Source organism: Myotis daubentonii, chromosome 1, assembly GCF_963259705.1.
Source record: "Myotis daubentonii chromosome 1, mMyoDau2.1, whole genome shotgun sequence".
NCBI classification, from domain to species: Eukaryota; Metazoa; Chordata; class Mammalia; order Chiroptera; family Vespertilionidae; genus Myotis; species Myotis daubentonii.
The window spans coordinates 170,202,558-170,222,710 of NC_081840.1; the positions used below are offsets into that span (position 1 = coordinate 170,202,558).

The 20,153-nt window shown below is 33.9% G+C and overlaps 1 protein-coding gene across 1 annotated transcript in view; it reads right to left on the reverse strand.

Moving 5' to 3' along the window:
- GRID2 (glutamate ionotropic receptor delta type subunit 2) overlaps positions 1-20,153 on the reverse strand; it is a 1,378,765-nt gene that overhangs the window by 326,340 nt on the left and 1,032,272 nt on the right. The window contains exon 11 of the mRNA XM_059665394.1: positions 8,941-9,253. Coding sequence (XP_059521377.1) covers positions 8,941-9,253 — 313 coding nt within the window. The remainder of the gene's footprint in view (positions 1-8,940; positions 9,254-20,153) is intronic.

Sequence of the window (20,153 nt, forward strand, 5' to 3'; positions counted from 1 at the left end):
TTTTTAAAAATCTATTTTTTATAGTACTTTGGGGAAAAAGAAAAATCAACTCAGGATACCTTAAAGTTACCTTTTGATTTTTTGTTAATGTCTATGTTAAACTCCTCTGTTTTGTTAAATAGTAAAATAACGTTTTACCATGGTGTATACTCATAAGTAGTTCAGACTAGTCCAGAAAATATTGTTTATATTAGTTTTTTTAATAAGCATTTTATAAGCAGAAATCTGAATTTCTTGATTATCTTAAAAGATGCATTTTTATTGATTTCAGAGAGTAAGGGAAAAGGAGAGAAACATCAATGATAAGAGAGAAACACTGATTGGCTGCCTCCTGCATGCCCCCTGCTGGGGATCGAGTTCACACCCAGTCATGTCTCCTGTCCGGGAATAGAACTGTTACCTACGGGTTTATAGGTCAATGCTCAACCATTGAGCCACATTGGCCAGGCTCTTTGATTGCTTTGAATTCTTCAAAAGCCCAGTTCAGCACAAGAAATCATAATTAGCAACAACAGAGATGTTGTTCAACTCTAAATAAAAATTACTGGGAGCTTTTTTGAGCTAATATCTGTAAGAACAGAAAGTAGAAATAAACTTGTCTCTGTAATCCAGTTAACCTGTCACTGGGAATTACACTCATTTTCTGGCTCAAATCAAGAAGAGCTGGTATTAAAATTAGTAAAACTCAAGGCACATTGTGTGCATATAGTTCATGGAATAATTGCTTAGGAGCTCATGACATTTCATTGGGAATGTACTCAGTGGATTTGCATCTGAGCATCATGGCATTGTTTTTTAGTCACACAAATACCTGGATCCACATACCCACAATAATAGAGTTTGAATCTCTGAAAGCTTAAATGTTCAACTTTTTGTTTTCTTCAGTGGTGGAGGATCCTGGTGATAAAAAGAAAGAAAATGAGCACCTCGTCGTGTTTTAAATCAGCATGGGGAAATTCTCAAGTGGCTGTGACAGCACTCAGAGGGCTTGGCGCTCTCTTCGGGAAGGACTGCCAATCATAATTAGCAACAACAGAGATGTTGTTCAACTCTAAATAAAAATTACTGAGAGCTTTTTTGAGCTAATATCTGTAAGAACAGAAAGTAGAAATAAACTTGTCTCTGTAATGCAGTTAACCTGTCACTGGGAATTACACTCATTTTTCCCATGTTCATTAGGGTCAGTAAACAACAGAGCTAGCCAATATCATTTTTGTTATATTCAAATTTAATGTGAAGGAATATAACATTACAAAGGAATAATTTTATTGACTGCATTTCAAGGCTTGAATCCTTAGGGGTTTTGTGACTAGGACATTGGTAAATTTCTTGTATTTGATAGCTACACTATTGAAATGGATTTCTTTTTTAGTTTTAAAGAGATGCTCTCTCATCAGTAAGCTCTTTCTGATGCAATAGGGAATGTCTAACTCTTTCCTTTGTGGAAATGAGAAAGTTGTGATTCTCTGTAATAGTGCAATCCATCTGGCGGTGGGGAGAGCTCTTTATTTTCTTCCAAAGATTGTCTGGGGATCTCAAAGCCAGCGGGTTGCCTCTCGTTTTAACGCTTGTGCAGCAGTCATCAAGTTATCTTCTACCATTCCTAAAGGTCCTTTGTTCCATTTATTACTAGAATCTGTGGACCAATTTGACCTTTAAGAAAGCTACCAAAGAAATATTCCTATTTTACTCCTTCTGTCTGCTTCTCTCATCAGAAGTGGTTTATTTGGTTCCAACTTGGCTATGGTCCACTTCCATGGAGTTGAACAATCCTGGAAGCTTTCCTTATTTATGGCTATATTAAAAACATCTAGGTTAGGCATGGCACATACCCAAGAAATGTTTATTAAACCATTTAATGTAGTGATTCCTTGTTTTTGTTTTGCTCCTACTGTTCCTGGTACAAATATTGATAGCTCTAAATATTTTACATGAGTATAAATACTTATACTTAATAGAATCAGACAAAACCATCTGAGATAAAGTATGAAGTTTCCTTCAAAATTATTTTTTAAGTAAACAGAAAACAAATTACATACAGCCACATATGTGAACAAGTCACAGAGGCCCTCTGTGGCCCAGATGTTATGAAGAGTCACTGCCCATTAACTAAATATAAGGGATCTTCAAAACTTAAACCCCCAGATTTTTTGGGGGGGCGGGGTTAATACTCACCCAAGGATATTTTTCCATTGATTTTTAGAGAGAGTGGAACAGAAGGGGAGAGACAGAGAGAAGAAAACATTGATGTGACAGAGACACATCAATTGGTTGCCTCCTGCATGCTCCCTGTTCAGGTCTGGAGATAGAGCCTGCACCCTTAACCTGGAATCAAACCTGGGACCCTTCAGTCCACAAGCTGACACTCTATCCACTGGACCAAAGCAACTTGGGATAGATTTTTTAAAAGTGTATTTATTGTAGAGAGATGCATGTAGACATGGAGATAAGGGAAGATATAAACTGACAATATCACTGGCATAAAATTGGGCTTTCATTCATGCATTTCACTACCTAATTCACAAGCTCTAATGTTCCAGCCAAACAGATGTACTAAGTTTATCACAATAATGGACCATACTGCTTTTGCACAGTTGGATTCCCTGAGCTGTTTTCCGAAATGCTTTGAAGTGACAGATTTAAAAAAAAAAATCCAGATTAGTAAACAACTCAAATATATTTAACATTTTTCTGCTTTTAGCTGTTTCTGAACTCTTTTTTTTCAGAAATCTATCTAATAATACATGAAATGCCTCTTTATCCCTATTAATCTGGTCTGGTGACCCAATAAAGATTGTAATTTTGAAATAATAGTTGTACTTCTTATTAAAAGGTTATATTTTTATTAGAAATTATTAGTAATTCCAATTTCATTGCCTGTGTATGGGCACTCCCATTGATTGATTTTCTTTTGCTTCGAGTTTATGAGCCTTACCTTAATTTATTTTTAATCAAAGTGTAATGACGCTCTTGGTATCTTTTAATGAATTCACTTTTTTATTGTTAGCAAGTGGAAGAATAGCAGCATTTCAAAGATGAAGTTATCATATGCAATTCAGTATTGTCTGTCATCATGAATTTGTATAAATGTATAATCAACCTACAGGCTGTACAACTTATTTAAGGGCACAGTTGGGTTACAAAAGTGCTTAAAATATTTATAACTTTTGATATCTGCTGCATATTTATAGAACTGAAAGACCATGGTAATCATATGGGTAAGTTTACTTATCTTTTTGTCTTGGGTGTGCTCTAAAACTTACTGAAATTTGGCCACTTAGAAGCAAAATTCATAATTCAGAAAGCCAGTACATAAGCCTGTTAACATCTTCACAAATAATGCTTATTTATATGTTTGTCATCATAGTCACTTGGTAGAATATACCTGTAGACACATCTTATATAATTTTGTTTGGTTTAGTGAGTTTTAGCTTGTCCAGAAACAGATCGCAGTCTAATAAACACAATGCTGCTCTTAACGTTATGCTTGATTTAGTGAAGTATTTTGCATTTATTTATTCACTTAATTTATCAGTATGCATTTATTAAACACTTACTATGTACAAGGCACAAAACTATTGGCAAAAGAACCATAAAGATAAAAAGGACTAAAAAGGACACTGCCTTGTGTTCAAAGGACTCAGGTGATGAAAATTGAAAAATAAAGGCATTCATACTATTGTTCATAATAATATAAATATATCTTAGGGAACATAGATGATCCATAATCTTAGGAAAGACTTCCAAGCAAGAATTATATGGTTTTTTAAATTGATTTTAAGATATAGAGAGTGAGAAAGATCAGTTGCCTCCTGTACTAGCTCAACTGGGGATTGAATCTGCAACATTTTGGTGTATGATATGACACTCCAACAAACTGAGCCACCCAACCAGGGCCAAAGCACTAATTAGAGGATGCATAGAAATTTGCCACATGAAATCAGGTGGGGATAGAGATTAAGCAGGTAATGAAGACATTTCAGGAATTGGAAGAAACAGAAGCAAAGCAGAGAGACATTACAGAGTCTTGTCTTGTGTTCAAGAGACAAAGCAATTTGGAGTAACTGGACAATTAAATGTGCTATATGAGTGATAAGAGAGTAGAACTGAGCACTGAACAACAGCCGCATGGTAGGACATTGTTCATGCTCTGAATAACTTTTAAAAGGTAATAATTGGGAAGCCAAGAAAATATTTGAAGAATAGGAATTATGTAGAAAGCCCTCTCCATGACAGTAGTAACTTGGATATATACGCAAGTATGTGGAGTATATATTTTCAGGGAACAAAATTATAAAAGACTATTAGGAGATTCCTACAGTTCCAATGAGAAATGCAACTGGCCTCATCTAGGAAACAATTTAGGCCAGGGGTGGACAGCCTTTTTGTAAGTGCATGCCAATATCAGCAAAATCTCTTACTCAAATTTTTTGCATGCCAGCCCTAATTTTCTGAGAACATGTTATGCCTACTTGATATCTCTTAAGGTGTACGTATGTAAAGAACCTTGAAAAAATAATAAAATTCATTCAAGTGACAAAAACACAGTATATGATGATGAAAAATACATTTATTTTTTAATGTATACACGTACACTGATAGTCCGACAGAAAACTTTATGACTCCGTTTGATATTATCAGTGGGACTTTTGCTGCTGAATCACTGATGACAGAGATTTTTACATCAGACTTATATTTCGTGACCTTCAGAGATATGCATGAGCTACTACTTTCATCCGTCAGGCTACTCCTATTACGAGACTTAACAAAATTCATCACTGAGAACAAATATTCACAATTGTAAATGGAAGATTTTAAGAGAGGGTTTCGTGTGCCAGCAAAAGTTACTGACGTGCCATGTTTGGCACGTGTGTTAGGGGTTGCCCACCCCTGATCTAGACCTTGTCCCTCTTAGGTGAGAAGAGATTTATACCCCTGGAAATATGTAGGAGATAAATTTCGCAGACCTTGACTATGGTTGAATATAAGCTTAAGAAAGAAAAAGGAAAAATCTAACTGTTTTCAAAGTTTTGAACATATATGTTTGAGTGGTTGGTAATACATCAACTGGAATAGAGAATAAGAGAGACTACAAAAGTTAAAAGTATAAAATCATTCAATTATTGGCATGTTGAAATTTGTGATATATATCCAGAGAGTGGTCTAGTGAGCAGTTAGGTATGCACAACTAAAATTCAAGGATGTAATGTAAATTTGGGAGTTATCTGCATATTGATGATCATTAAAACCATATACATAAAATTGGATGAAACGGAAATAATAACATGAAAACAGAGGTTAACAACATCTAGCTATACCGTCTTTTATTTTTAGCCAATGCACATGTCTATCAACATCTTAGTTCTCTCCCCTCATTTATTGACAACGTTGGCACATGGCCCATTTCCTTCCTCTCCAGTCCAAGCTGCCATTACTACAGATGGTTCATCTAATCCTCTGGGCTCTCAATTTCTTGATCAGCTTTGAAACTTTTTACCAACTCTTAACTTCAAGAATCCACATCCACACACCTATAACTTCTCCTCTACTGTCCTATTTTAGTCTCATTTTATAAATACAAACTTCAAATTCTTCAAATTGTTTCTACTTTTGTTCTTTAGTCTCATCAAGAACTCTATGCTCTCTCAATACTATTTTATTACTTTCCAGTCTCACTCTTTACTATATTCTCATTATTGGTCTTTCTATTTTATTTTCATTGTTCTCTGCACCCCAGAATCTACCATTATCTCACCAATAATCTGAAACCATTTGCCTTCTTAAGCACATTTCTCATGTGCCTAACTAACCAAGGCTGAACCTAATTTGTTTTTATGTTTAATTTATTTAGCAAACACTTATGTGACACGTATATAAGCTATTTTATCTAATAATATCATGATTTTTAAACATTTTTATTCTCATAACAGAACCATGAAGTGGGCACAGCCAGGATGTTCCTTGGAAAAGGAACTCACACCATCATACAGGTTTGTAGTCCCTAACAGACCACAAAATTCTTCTGTTTCATTCACTCTTTTCTCTCCTTTTGGAATAATTTCTATGAAGAAATCACCATCATCTTGTGGGAAAGACCAAACTGTCCCATGACAAGAGAAAATAAAAGAAAACTGAGGCTACTAGTCCTCAACCAGCATCAACTACCAGACATGAACTCAAAGCTTCCAGACTTTGAGTTGTGTAACTGAGATCTCAGACATCATTGAGTAAAGACAATCCATCCTCATTATATCTTGTCTAAATTCTGACCTACAGAATCAGAAAGTTTTGGAGGAGTTTATTATGTAGTTATAGTCACTGGAACACTACCAAAAGCAAGCTAAATCCAATGAACACTTTTCTACTTGATTATTTGAAATGTTTAACACAGAGGACCAAACGCTCCATCTTTAAATACTGGTTTTATTTGGTGTGTATTCCACTGCATGCTATATATACATGGTACTTGTATCTTTCCATCACTCCTTATCAGTTACCATTGAGCGCTCCTCTACCCATTCTTTTCCTTAGGGCACTCTCTTAGGCCCTTTCTGAGCCAGTGGTCCTCAATTAGGAATATGATTAGAACAAATACACTGTGTGATCTTACTTCTATAGCTTCAATTATCTCCTACATGCTAATATCTTCTAAGTATATATTTAGCCCAGATGTCTTTCATGTGCTTCTGAAAAAAATATCAAACCACTAACAAACAATAGAAATATCTCCATGGATGTTTCAAAGATATCTCTACTCGCACCAAAATGAATGTATCATCTTCCCCATCACACTTGTTCTTTCTGTTTTTCATTTTATCATTAAAAGACATTATCATATAATACACCTAATTTCCCAATCCAGAACCTTAGGATAAAACTGCTTCATTCCCCTCCTTCAGCATCAATCACAATACCATTATATAATTAACCAAGTTCTATTGATTCCAATTCATAAAATAGCCTTCTCTTGATTCCCAATGCCACCTTACCTTCGTGGAAGCACATAAACTCCTTTCTTAGTTATTATAATACTCTTAAAATTTTATTCACTTTCCACATTACCCATTTCAACCTATTATAATAAAAATATTTGTATGTTACAAATTTGAACATGTTTTTCCTTACTTAATACCTTTAAATAGCAGATTATTTCTGTAAAAATCAAGTTCAAGCTCTTGATAATAATAAATATATCTTCAACCACATCTTTACCAGCTCTATGCTGCACAATTTATCCTAATTTCTCTTTTATTTCTTTATATTAAATTTTATCCTACCCATTTCTGTCTCCTTTTTACCATCCTCTTTTTCAACAAGCTCTTTAAATAGTTCATTATTGCGTCTTTGTATATGTAGTTTAATTCAAAAGCCTTCTTTGCCACATAAGATATATTGAGCCTTCCTATCCCTTTATTCTCATAGCAGATTGTACTTACATCTATTACAGCACTTATAATTGTTTGTTTACATGTTTGTGTCACACTAGATTTGTAGCTCAATGATGGCAAAAACTCTTTTGTTCACAATTATATACTCAGTGTCCAGCAAAGTTCTAGCTTAAATAAATAGCATTAATTAAATATCTACTGGGTTAGTGATTAATGCATTGACTAAAAATGTCTGTGACAAATGTAACCTAAGTCAGAACCCTTGAGGAAAGGCAGAAGGAGAAGCATACTTACAAAGGTTTTCAAAATAGATTAGAAGTGAGAAAGTGGCGGCGAAGAGTCTAGACCAGTGGTTCTCAGCCTTCCTAATGCCGCGACCCTTTAATACAGTTCCTCATGTTGTGGTGACCCCCAACCATAAAATTTTTTTCATTGCTACTTCATAACTGTAATTTTGCTACTGTTATGAATCATAATGTAAATATCTGATATGCAGGATGTATTTTCATTGTTACAAATTGAACATAATTAAAGCATAGTGATTAATCATAAAAACAATATGTAATTATATATGTGTTTTCCGATGGTCTTAGGCAACCCCTGTGAAAGGGTCGTTTGACCCCCAGAGGGGTCGCAACCCACAGGTTGAGAACCGCTGGTCTAGACAAACCTTGTGATTAGTTAAATGAGAATAGAAAGAATAAAATTTAGTGGAAGATCCAATAGCAAGTACGAATAAAAAGTAAGATGCTATTGAGAGTTGTAAACATTAAGGCAAAAGCATCATATGTCTCCACTGTGATACATATTTCTCCTCTTCAATACATGTGACAAGTTTGCAAGAAACTATTAATTGCCTAAGTATTTTATTATTTCATTCTCCATGGTGGTAGTAGTCCCAATTAAGAAGTTCAATAAATACTATTCTAATTCTAAAGTGATCAAAGACAAGGAATTCACTAGTTTAAAGAGCAGGGCAGCTTGGATATTGAATATAAAACAATGCCCATTTTTTAGAATATAGTGAAATTGTAAGTTAAACCATTGTTAAATATTATATATTAAAGATAAAATATAAAATTTACTATAAGAATCTTAATCAAAGTCTTTTCACTGCCAATGAATATTTTTCAATACATGAAATAATGTCTCTGAACAAAGAACATGTCCAACCTCTCTTACAGATGTAAATAATTAACTAGTATGTGCTCCAGTAAGTAGTTTCATTCCAATAAGGCTATTTCTCAGAATGTCAGAGTTTAGGGAGGATTCCGAGTTTCTTGTGAACCTTACCTCTGACATTTATTTTTTTGGCTTTGGTGATGATATTGAACTAAACATCAAAAGATAATGAACTAGTTTTTTGTTGAAAACCTGCTGTGTTTGAGATCCACTAGGAAAAAGAAGGAAATGCTCTGTTTGAAGCATGACTGTGAAGACCCTTTGAACACTTACCAATGTCAGATACAGATACAACACATCTTAACTGAAATCATGGCAATTGAAGCATCACATTCCTTTTTCATATAAAAATGTAATTTTTTCTCCTTACCTTGCTGTACAAAGGATCCATACACAAACCACATGGAGTTGTAGAGAGTAGTAGAACTCATTGATCCCATTTGTAATCGTGGGGGATTAAGCCAATTCAGAAGGTAGACCAGAAGCCCCACAAGAAGGACTGTGCCAGCAATGCAAGCCCATAGAGAGAGATCAAATGGTGCAAGACAGGCAAACATATCCACTGTCTTTTCAGCTCTTCGAAGTAGTACTCCCACTGAGTAGTCCATGTAACGTGTTGTAAAGTCCACCACATTCTCTCGATCTGGGGTGATGGTTAAAGCAGAAATCCCTATGTCCGCTCTCTGAGAAATTGAAAGAGAGAAGAATTCATTAAGAGTGTGAAAAACAATTTGATTTGTGACATTTTGGCTTGCCTTGAGGAAAAAAAAAATAGATGCCTCAGGCAACATCTTAAATCTTTTTTTATATATAAACTGAAAAACACTGCAGAGACTTCTTAGAGGAGAATTGTGTGTGAATTTTGAATTTCTTACTGCAAACTATGCCCCACCAGAGTCAGACAAATTACCTTGTTCATATCACCAGTGAAATAAGCATGTGAAATCAGTGAAGAATATTTATTATTATTATTATTATTTTTAGGCTAGTCAAGTGAAGCAGTGGGAGTGGAGAAGGAACAAAGAAATCTGTAACTGGCTGTGATCAATTAGTTGTAAGACACCACTGCACTAGGACCAGCCTAAGAAGAATATTTTAGATGTAGATAATACCTTAAGGAAATTGTCTTTTTTCCTGGGGTCATTTTATCAAAGTCTTCATTAACACAGTAACAAAGGCAAAACTTATTCTAAAAAATTCTTTCTGAGAAAATGTTCCTGAGATATTCAATATGTCTCTAACATGTAAATTATTAGGTATTTTATTTTAAAAACTTAACATAGCATTTTACCCTTTGTTTAGATTTCTCTGTATCAAAATTTATATTACTGAGCTCTAAACATATTAGTGTGTTAGAGCTTTCACATAGCACTAAGGTATGTCATATACCAGAGGTCTCTACCATGATCTTATTGAATAAACCTCAGAAACATTTTAATGAACAACTAAAAATTAAGAAAAAAAATAATTCTTCTTGGAGTTATATCCTCTCATCTCACTCAGTTTGTGTCACCCTAGATTGAGTGACAGCCCTCAAAATTATAGCATATACTATTTTATTTATTTAAAGTGCATAGCAGAATTGCAGTGAGAACACTAAAAAATGACTTCAAATTTAAATTCTATGACATGAAAAACATATTTAAGTATATAAAAGATGAAGTCTTTGAAATAATGATCTGTAGCTGTGATTAAAGCTGTGGGAAACTCCTTCCAGACAAATGCAAACAATAGTAAATTATTTGTTGACCATTTTCATTATTTTTCTTTTTTATTGTTTTATGAAACAATATGGAAACTGATGTTTTTGCTTTTGGGGACAAGAACAAATGAAAAATAACATGTCTAGTATAATGCTAAACCAACTCAGATAAATCTAATCTCCGAAGGCATAGTCACAAAAATTTAATATTTAGTTAGAATATATTTAAAATGTATTTACATATATACATACATATTCTGTTCCTGCACTTAATAAGTATAGAAGTCATATTAAAGCTATGTTTTTCTTATTCCAAAGCCTGTGTTCATAACACTTTACCATACTTCAAGAAATCATTCATTTTCTAAAAGACCATATTGTAGGTAGTATAATTGTTTAAGTATAATTGTTTACTTAAGAAAGTCTGAAATGTTGTTTTTAGAAAGTACAATATTTACAATGCAACAAAGCCATATTAATTTCAGTACCATGAGTTTAGAATTAACTGAGAAGTAGTAAACTTAATAATTACTATATGAAAATGGACTTACAGAGAAATAGTTATGGCTGCTTTCAAACTCATGTATTTATTTTTTTATAGCTAGATATTAGGAACTGGGCTTTTTCAGATTGAAAATCTAACCTGGATCCTTAGCTCTCCAGTTCTAACTTTCTGAGCTTCAGTTTATCTATTTATGAAATAAATATAACTATGTTCACTATGACTACTGTGATCCTAATGCTGAATAAATAACTCTCCGGGAATCAATCAAGCTCTCAGAAGGTACATTTACTTTTTCAGGACAGTAAAGTGCTATGGATCAGTAATTTACTAATTGATGTATTGTGACCCAAGCATTTTATGACTCAATTAAAGTCAGGAAATTCGACCTAAGGAGATATTTACTGACAACATGTTGATTATTTTAAATGTTCATTAATAGTTTGCTGATAAGTAATTAAATGTTTTGGATCAAAATGATTATGAATAGGAATTGTAATATACTGCTTTTCAAGTAGAGACCTGTAGTAACACAAAGTGAATTTATATCATGAGAAAAAGAATGATATCTATAGAATAATGTGTTTTTAATTTTTTAAAAAGGTAGCTAATTGTATTGCATGTGCTAAAATATTTATTAAATATAATAGTTTGTCATATTTCTACAGAGACCTTCCTGGTTCACTCTCAACACTTACTTATTTTGTTCTCAAGAAGAAATTCCCAGTCTCCCTGTGGAGGGTATATCGGAATCACACAGCGTGGGGGAAAAGGAGGTTTACAGTTGTTAGTACATGAAACACAGAGTTTATCCTTGTATTATTATTAATTAATTATTGTATTTTTTCCATATGAATAACAGTAAACCTACTTTTCCCCCACTCTGTATAATGGGCTTTACCAAGAAATATATTTACATGGACACAGTATATATACACATGCACACACATTTCCCCTTTTCTGAGGTTTATATATACCATCCTAAGGAAGTGCTTCAGTCCATCCTTTAGAACAGGGGTCCTCAAACTACGGCCCGCAGGCCACATGGGGCCCGCCGAAAACATTTATCTGGCCCGCCGGGTGTTTTTGCCGCCGCTGCCTGTTGCTGAATTTGTTCATAGTTTTTTTTAAAACTATAGTCCGGCCCTCCAATGGTCTGAGGGACAGTGAACTGGCCCCCTGTTTAAAAAGTTTGAGGACCCCTGCTTTAGAAACAATGAGATAGCAGACCACTGTGTTTGATATAAGTATGTGATGGTCCTTACTTATATTAGAGAAGCTGTATTTAGGCAGAAAAAAAGCCAAGAACCACTGATCCCCAAAGATGGCTGTAAAACTTCTTGATTATATCCAAACAACCAAAAATGATCAGAGATAATCATTACTACATTTATCTATCATCTATCTATCTATCTATCTATCTATCTATCTATCTATCTATCTATCATCTATCATCATATAGCTAGCTAAATATCTTTCTTATTTACATTCTAGAGGCTGGGTGGACGAAATTCATGCACTGGGGGGGGGGAGGTTGGGGGTCCCTCAGCCTGGCCTGTGCCCTCTAACAGTCTGGGAGCCCCACAATCAATTGCCCCAAAGAGGTAGGCCCTGCCCACCTGGCCAGGGATCTGCAATCGATCACCTCCACAGAGGGAGGCCCAGGCTACCCGCCACAGTGCCGCTGGCTGGGTAGTCTGGGCCTCCCTCTTTGGGGCGATTGATCATGGGGCCCCTCCATCAATTCCCCCAAACAGGTAGGCCCCACCCATCTGCCGCAGTTCGCCAATTGGTGGCCTGAGCCTCCCTCTTTGGGGTGATTGTGGAGCCCCCTATTGATCACCTATCCAGCCAGTGGCCTGGACCTCCCTCTGCAGGGCGATCATGGGGCGATGGCCGGGCCCCCAACCAATCACATCACACCTGCACTGGCTGGCCTGGCGCCAGTGGGTGTCATAGCGTGGTCATCCAGATGGTCGTTCCTCTGTTTGGCTTTTTAGTCAATTTGAATATTACGTATTTATTATTATAGATGTATGTATGTATGTCAATTCACTTGTCCAATTTCGTACAATGGTTTTTCAAAACTCTACTCTTTTGAAACCTTTAATGTTTTCACTTCCACCCTATCTCTTGGAGGATGACCTCCACTGCTATTATGTAGTAAACATAGAAGGTAGATTAAAATTCACACTTATTTTCACCTCTCAGCCTATATCCCACACCCAGTCTCTACTAGCCTATGTTTACAACAGAGGAGCTGTCCTCCTTCCTGTCTGAGGCCAATCCCCTCTCTTTAAGATACTTAAATTCCTGCCTCATGTATTCAACATCATCCTATAAACATCATCATTTTCATAGATTTCCTATGAAAAGATTATTGAACTCTTGTTCATTAGAATAAAAACAAAAAGAGAAAAGCCTTTCCTTTGACTCTCTATGACCTCTGATTCTCATTATTATCTGTTCTCTCTTTCTTTTTTCATAGTCAGTTTACTTAAAGATTTATCTCTATTTCCACAGCTCTCAGTCACACTGGGAAAATTCTTTTGTACCCATATTGTTGAGTACTTATTACTCAGTGGACACACACAGCCTGTCTTAATCTTTACATTGCCGAACCAAAGGGACACAATTTAGTGCTCATCTGTTTAGGCTTCTTGACAACATTTGAGAGTGATGATTGCTCCTTCCATCATAAAGATTCTTTGCCTTGGATTTCATGATATAATATAAGCCTCTTTCTCAGTTCCTTTTTCAAGCTTATGTAGGCAATCCTCTGTCTTTTGGCCTATACTCTTTTCCCATTCAAGATTCTCTGTCGAGGTGATCCCATTCATGTCCATAACTTCCAAGGTTCTCATTTACATATAGATTTATAAATTTTATTTCAAGTTGAGTATTGGAGTCAAGACTGATTTGTGCAAACACATACTTGACATTTCTGCTAGATGTCTCCAAAACATCTCAAATTTAACATGGCCAAGATCATATTCATTATATTCAACTCTAAACAGTCATCTCCCAATGTCTCCTGCCTCGATGAATATCTTTCTACTTAAGTCTTCATAGTGGCCTCATTACTTATTTTACTTCCTAGGAATCTTAATATCCTTTCACTTCTCTACTATTTACAGCTCTCATCATTGCTTTCCAGGCTCCTTATCAGTGTACATGAAATCTATCTTTCCTCTTCTCTACCTTTCTGTAGAGAAAATCTGACCTGCCACAGTTGAAAGATTTTCAGTAGACTTGCATTGCTCTTAGAAAAAAGATACAAATCTTTAAAGATATCTAGACATCTTTAGATAGACTGTCTGATAACAATCTTTCAAATACTTTCATACTGAACCATTTTTTTCCCAACACTTTGTCCAGATGCATGGTCTCTGTATGTACTGTTTCCGTTGTCTGGATTGACCCTCCTAAAACATCTCCAAGTAAACTCATACATATTCATTAATCCAGCTCAATTATTACTTCCTCAGGGAAGCTATACATGACTCCCTTTGATAAAATAATAATTATTTTTAAAAAAATAATAATTCTTGTTTACATTATCAGAAGCCTATATCCATCACTTCTCCAGCAGTTATGACAGTTATAATTTTAAACATATTTGTATAATTCTTTGAATAATATCTGACTCTTCTACTATGTAACTATGAATGCAGGGATTATGATTTCGCTTTTTCTAATATGACATATTCCTGGTATCTACCAGACTTGTCCAGCATAGATTCATGATCAATCAATATTTGCTACACATATGAGTGAATAAACATTAACATTTACTAAATGTTTATTATCTAATTCTTATATTTCCCTATTTTCTATATCTCTCTATTTTTTCAGCATTCCCAATAGATAGGCGTTTTTAAAGAATACAAAAAAATGATAAAATAAAAATTTACTAACTTTTATAGGAGTAATAAGACATTTATATCTTGATGAATAATTACTTCAATAATTAAAATAAGTTTCTAGGTTTCTCAATATATTTATATTTATGCTATTTGAAATTAGTTAAGGTAATTAAGAGCTTACTATAGTAGGGTCAATATATTATAAAATATTTTATTTCAAATGTTTTATGTAAAAATGATGGTTTACATTTTGATAAGAACTAGCATTAAGACTGGAATATAAGTAATTTTTTCAAACTATTTTAATTAAAACAGTTATAACTTTTTTTAAAGGAGACAAGATTTGCATTCTTTCAAGTCAAGAAGAGGAGAAAATACAATGGGGGTGACTAATTGGCCATATGATCATTGAATCTTAGAAGCTTAAGCTTAAGTTGAAAAACATTTTATTTAAATTTAATCTGAAATAAATGATCATATTGAATAAATAATCATCTAATTTATGCTTGAACATAATGCTAAGAACATTATATCAATTATACTGAAGTTATGCATTTATTTAATGCTTACTATATACTTAATGCCTTGTTATATATTCTACAAACATTATTTTATTTGCTATTAAAACTAATCCAATGGCCTCTTTACAATATGAATAATTTATATTTGAAGCATTCTAATTATTATAAAACATTTATTTGATACTAAATTGGTATGTGCTGACCTATATCATCTATTAAGTGTCTTAGTTTTATCATCTATAAATCACAGTATTAATCTAAATAGATCTGCCTGATGACAATCTTTCAAATACTTGAAGAACACTATCTTATTCCTCCTTAGGAAATATTATTTTAAACCTGAAAGTAACTTCTTATTCAATCACTCTTTCCAAGATATGATTTCCATGTTCCTCAAAATACTAGCCATTCCCCTGTAGTATAATTCATCAATGTTTCCTCAACTGATATGGACAATATAAGTATTTTTTTCTAATGTCATTGGAGTTTGAATCATTTTTATTAGGTAAATTATAACATATTTTTATACAGAGCTTAGGGTCAAATACATTTTTAAATATTTTTAAATGAAACACTAAAAATCTAGAGATTCTCATGAATCTTATGCAACTGATTTGAAGCAAATGTTGGATTTTATAATAGTCCCTCAACAATTTAATTTTTTGGTTCTTTGTATCATTCCTATCTGTCTGAAATATTTTTGAACCTTTACCTATCATCCATTATATCAACTTTTTCTACTAGCTTTGAGTTATTTGTAAATTACAGAACAGGCCTTTAATTCATGTTACTAGTAACATATTGATGAAAAGTAAATGAGAAAGTTCAAAGCATTGCAACTTGCCTCTAAAGGTTAAAGTTCTACCTACTTTGGCGATAGTTCATTAGTTAACACTCTAGATATTTTTAAAATCACCTATGAGTGTTCTTTACTGCACTATCATCCAGCCAGGTTTCTCCATGTAAGTGCTTTATAAAAGGCATTATTGAACTCAAAATACATGTGTGATCAGATATTCATTGTCTCATGAATAGTTAATGCTATCAAAAAAGAAAATGAACTGTTAATTTTTTTTACCACCTACAACATGTCTGATTAATAATCCACTCTGATGAAACTCAGTGATTTGTCAGAATAAATTTATTTTTCTAATTCTGAATATGCCAATCTCTGTAACATCTCCCTTTTTCATGTTTTGTACATATTATTTATAGTAACTCATATATCACCCCAGGAAAGACATTCATTTCCCAAGGATATCATTCGTTTGGACCTAGAAATTTTAACTTATTAAGAGAGCTTATCATAAGCTTCAATTCTCTTAAAATTTGTCCCCATATCATTCACACTACTTATGATAAAAACACTTTATTGGGACCTTATTATATAATTGTCCTATTTTTGCTAATATAAGAATACAAATGTTTTTTTTTAATATATTTTATTGATTTTTTTTACAGAGAGGAAGGGAGAGGGATAGAGAGTCAGAAACACCGACGAGAGAGAGAGAGAAACATCGATCAGCTGCCTCCTGCACACCCCCTACTGGGGATGTTGCCCGCAACCAAGGTACATGCCTTTGACCGGAATTGAACCCGGGATCCTTCAGTCCACAGGCCGACGCTCTATCCACTGAGCCAAACCGGTTAGGGCAAGAATACAAATGTTTTGTTCTTAATACTTTATTTTTAAAAAATCTAAAGATTTTAAAGGCCAACAGAACTTTCCAGGTAAATACAGCATATCAGTTATTATTAATCATAGTAGAAATCAAACTATAAAGTACTGAGGGTAAGAAAAATGACCAAATTGTTTAATTGCAAAGTATTAATTTTCTTAGTCAATTTTGATATATTTATTTGAAAAAAAAACATAGATTTGTTTTAATATGTCACTGTTATAAGTTAATATTTTAGTTTTAACTACAAACACATTGGATAATATCAGGTATAATCAATTAAATTGTTGTTAAAATAACTTTCATTCAGAAATAAAGATCACAATTAAAAAATCCTGAAAAATTTGAAAGGATAAAAAGTTATAAAGAAGTCATTCAAATCCTAATAAAGCAACCAATGAATTCCCTTAATGTTCTCAGATATTTACTTTTAAACTTCTATTTAATGTATTTGTGAGCTCATTGAAAGGATGGTATTAATTTGATTATAGCTTAGTGCATAGTATGACAACAAGCAATACAATCAAAGTTGAGTACTAAGGATATTTTATTACTATGACTATTACTACTACTATTTAAAATTTAGACTGTGCTTACTATTCCCTACTTTTCAATGATTAATTTAATTAATCTTCACAAATACCCTGTGCAATACAAATATTATCTCCATTTGATAAATAAGAAAATTGAGACACAGATTAAGCAACTTTGCCTAAAGTCAGATAGCTAAAATTTTACCCCAAAAATAATTAGCCAACTACCTCAACGTTGTTCTAGAAGAATCCATATTTTTTTTTTTTCCTGATTTGAAATGACTCCTCCATCCTGGACTCTAACTAGTGAATCCAGGATCATGTCTTGCATGCTCTAGAATAGATTGAAAGTTCTATTCTCTAAAGGACTGGGTGAGGTTTCCTGTGAAACATGCTGGGTCTGGACCTTTTATGTGGAGGAGTTCCTTGATAACTTTTTTTGGTGGAAATTGGTCTAGGCCAGTGATGGTGAACCTATGACATGCATGTCAGAGGTGACATGGGAACTCATTTTTTGGTTGATTTTTCTTTGTTAAAAGGCATTTAAATATATAAAATAAATATCAAAAATATAAATCTTTGTTTTACTATGGTTTCAAATATCAACAAATTGCTATATGTGACACAGCACCAGAGTTAAGTTAGGGTTTTTCAAAATGCTGACACGCCGAGATCAAAAGTTTCATCATCGCTGGTCTCTTTTGTTGACTTGTCTCTTTTGTTGATATTTTCTAAGAACAAGAATTTCATTTACTATTTTTTCTGTTACATTATTACTTTTATTCTTATCTCCTTTCATTCTTATCTCCTGTTAAAATCTGTAATTTTTTTAGCTTTTGGAGACGAAATTAAATATATTTCTTTTCATTCTTTTATTTTAACTGATATGATTTTTTAATCTATGAATTATTCCTTTAAATATCCTTTATAGTTTCAGATATAACTCAAAGTTTGTGGACAAATGTTCATGGAGAGGCCATAAAATGTGGCAGGGAAGGCTGTGGATAGAGCAGGTTGTGGGGTGGTGGTGAAATCAAAATTCCATTCTGAACATGTTGTGTTTAAGGTACCCATTAAACATCTACCAGGAAATGCTGAGTATAGTTAGAAATATGTCTGCAGTTCAGGTGAGAGATCTGAGCTGTAGAAGCAAGTTTGAAAAGTGACCAGCTTATAGATAATAATTGATCCTTGAGACTGGAAGAAAATTTTGGTTGTGAGTTCTCTCTCTCTCTCTCTCTCTCTCTCTCTCTCTCTCTCTCTCCTCTCCTCTCCTCTCCCTCCACCTCCCACCTCCCATCTCACTATCTAGCTCTTGGAGAACAAGAACTCTGTGTTCTATATTTTGTGTAGCCCCACAATGCCAGCCACACATTAGGTCCCAATACATTCTTACTGAATGCCAAGTAGGAAGCAAGCTACAAGTTATTTATAAACTGAACTAGTTCCGGCATTATCCTGCAGCATTAAAAGGGATTTGAAAATAACATCATTTCTGCAGTTCCTGAGAGGAAATAACTTCTTCAAAGAAAAGGACCATGAGAAAGAGTTTTTTAGTCATTAGAGACTTTTTCAACTTTCTGAGAAGCCATCTTAAGGCTGCTTGTGCACAGAGCATATAGAAGCAATCTCTGCCTGAAACACCCAAACTGCAAATCCACATTTCAATAAAATGCTAACCAAGGATAATGAGGAGAACTGAGTGAATTTTTATTTTCATTACAGAAAAAATTTTCCATCATTTAAGAATTCACTTAAGATTGCGATTACAGATGTTTTTATAGCTCTGCAGGGGGGAATATAAGCTCTCTGTAAATGAGAGAGAACTGGCTTCCAGAAACAGTTTGTCTCTATGAGAAGTGAATCTAGACTGGCTGTGCTCCTAGTGAATCTATGAAGCATTAAGTGAAATACAACGGAAGAGACACATTCAGATGACCTTGGTTGGGAACTTCTGCAGTCACCCCCCTCCTTTGATACGCTTCAGCCTTGTTAGGTGCCTGTTGTTTGCTTGTTTTAATCAGGGAAGTCTTTACTTATTTCAAAGTATGTCACTATAACATAATCAAGTTACAGAGAAAAACTCAGAATCATGAAGACTTAAAATAATTGAAATCTGGAATATCCAAATGGCAAGCAAGAGTAAACCCATGTTACCTTTCAAGGTATGGCTCTCCTTCTAAATATTCATTCTGATATTATTCTGATATTGCATTCTGATTGTATGTGAATTTAAATCAAATTCTTCTAATGGAGTTGGTACATCACTGCTAAGTACTAGTGAATGTTTAAGATTCCAAATATGATTTGGTGTGTAATAAAGGATGTTGCTATTTCTTTTTAATATTAAAGTTAACTTTGTGTTGAGCAGTTCAGGTACTTACCCTTGCAAAAGTACAAGGAAATGGGGGGCTGCATTCTCTATTACATCAACTACTTTCCTAGACCATGGTACATTTTTTTATTTTCTTCTTTTTTTAGGAATACATTTTTTTTATTTTTACATTTTGTGAATGTATGCCATCTTTCATTGCACAAGCACAGTATCCCAACTGCACTATGGGGGATGAATTTGTGGGCTTGTCTAGAACCCCAGCTGCCAAAACTTAGGCTGATCCCACACAGAAGTAACGAGCTGAAGAGAGGATGATCAAATGAAAATAGATTTAGAAGAACCTGGGGTCAAAATGACCTGCCAGCTTCTGTGACCTTGATAAATTACTTCTGCTGCCCAATTTCTTCCTATAAAAATGCTAATGTTTATTACTTAATTCACATAG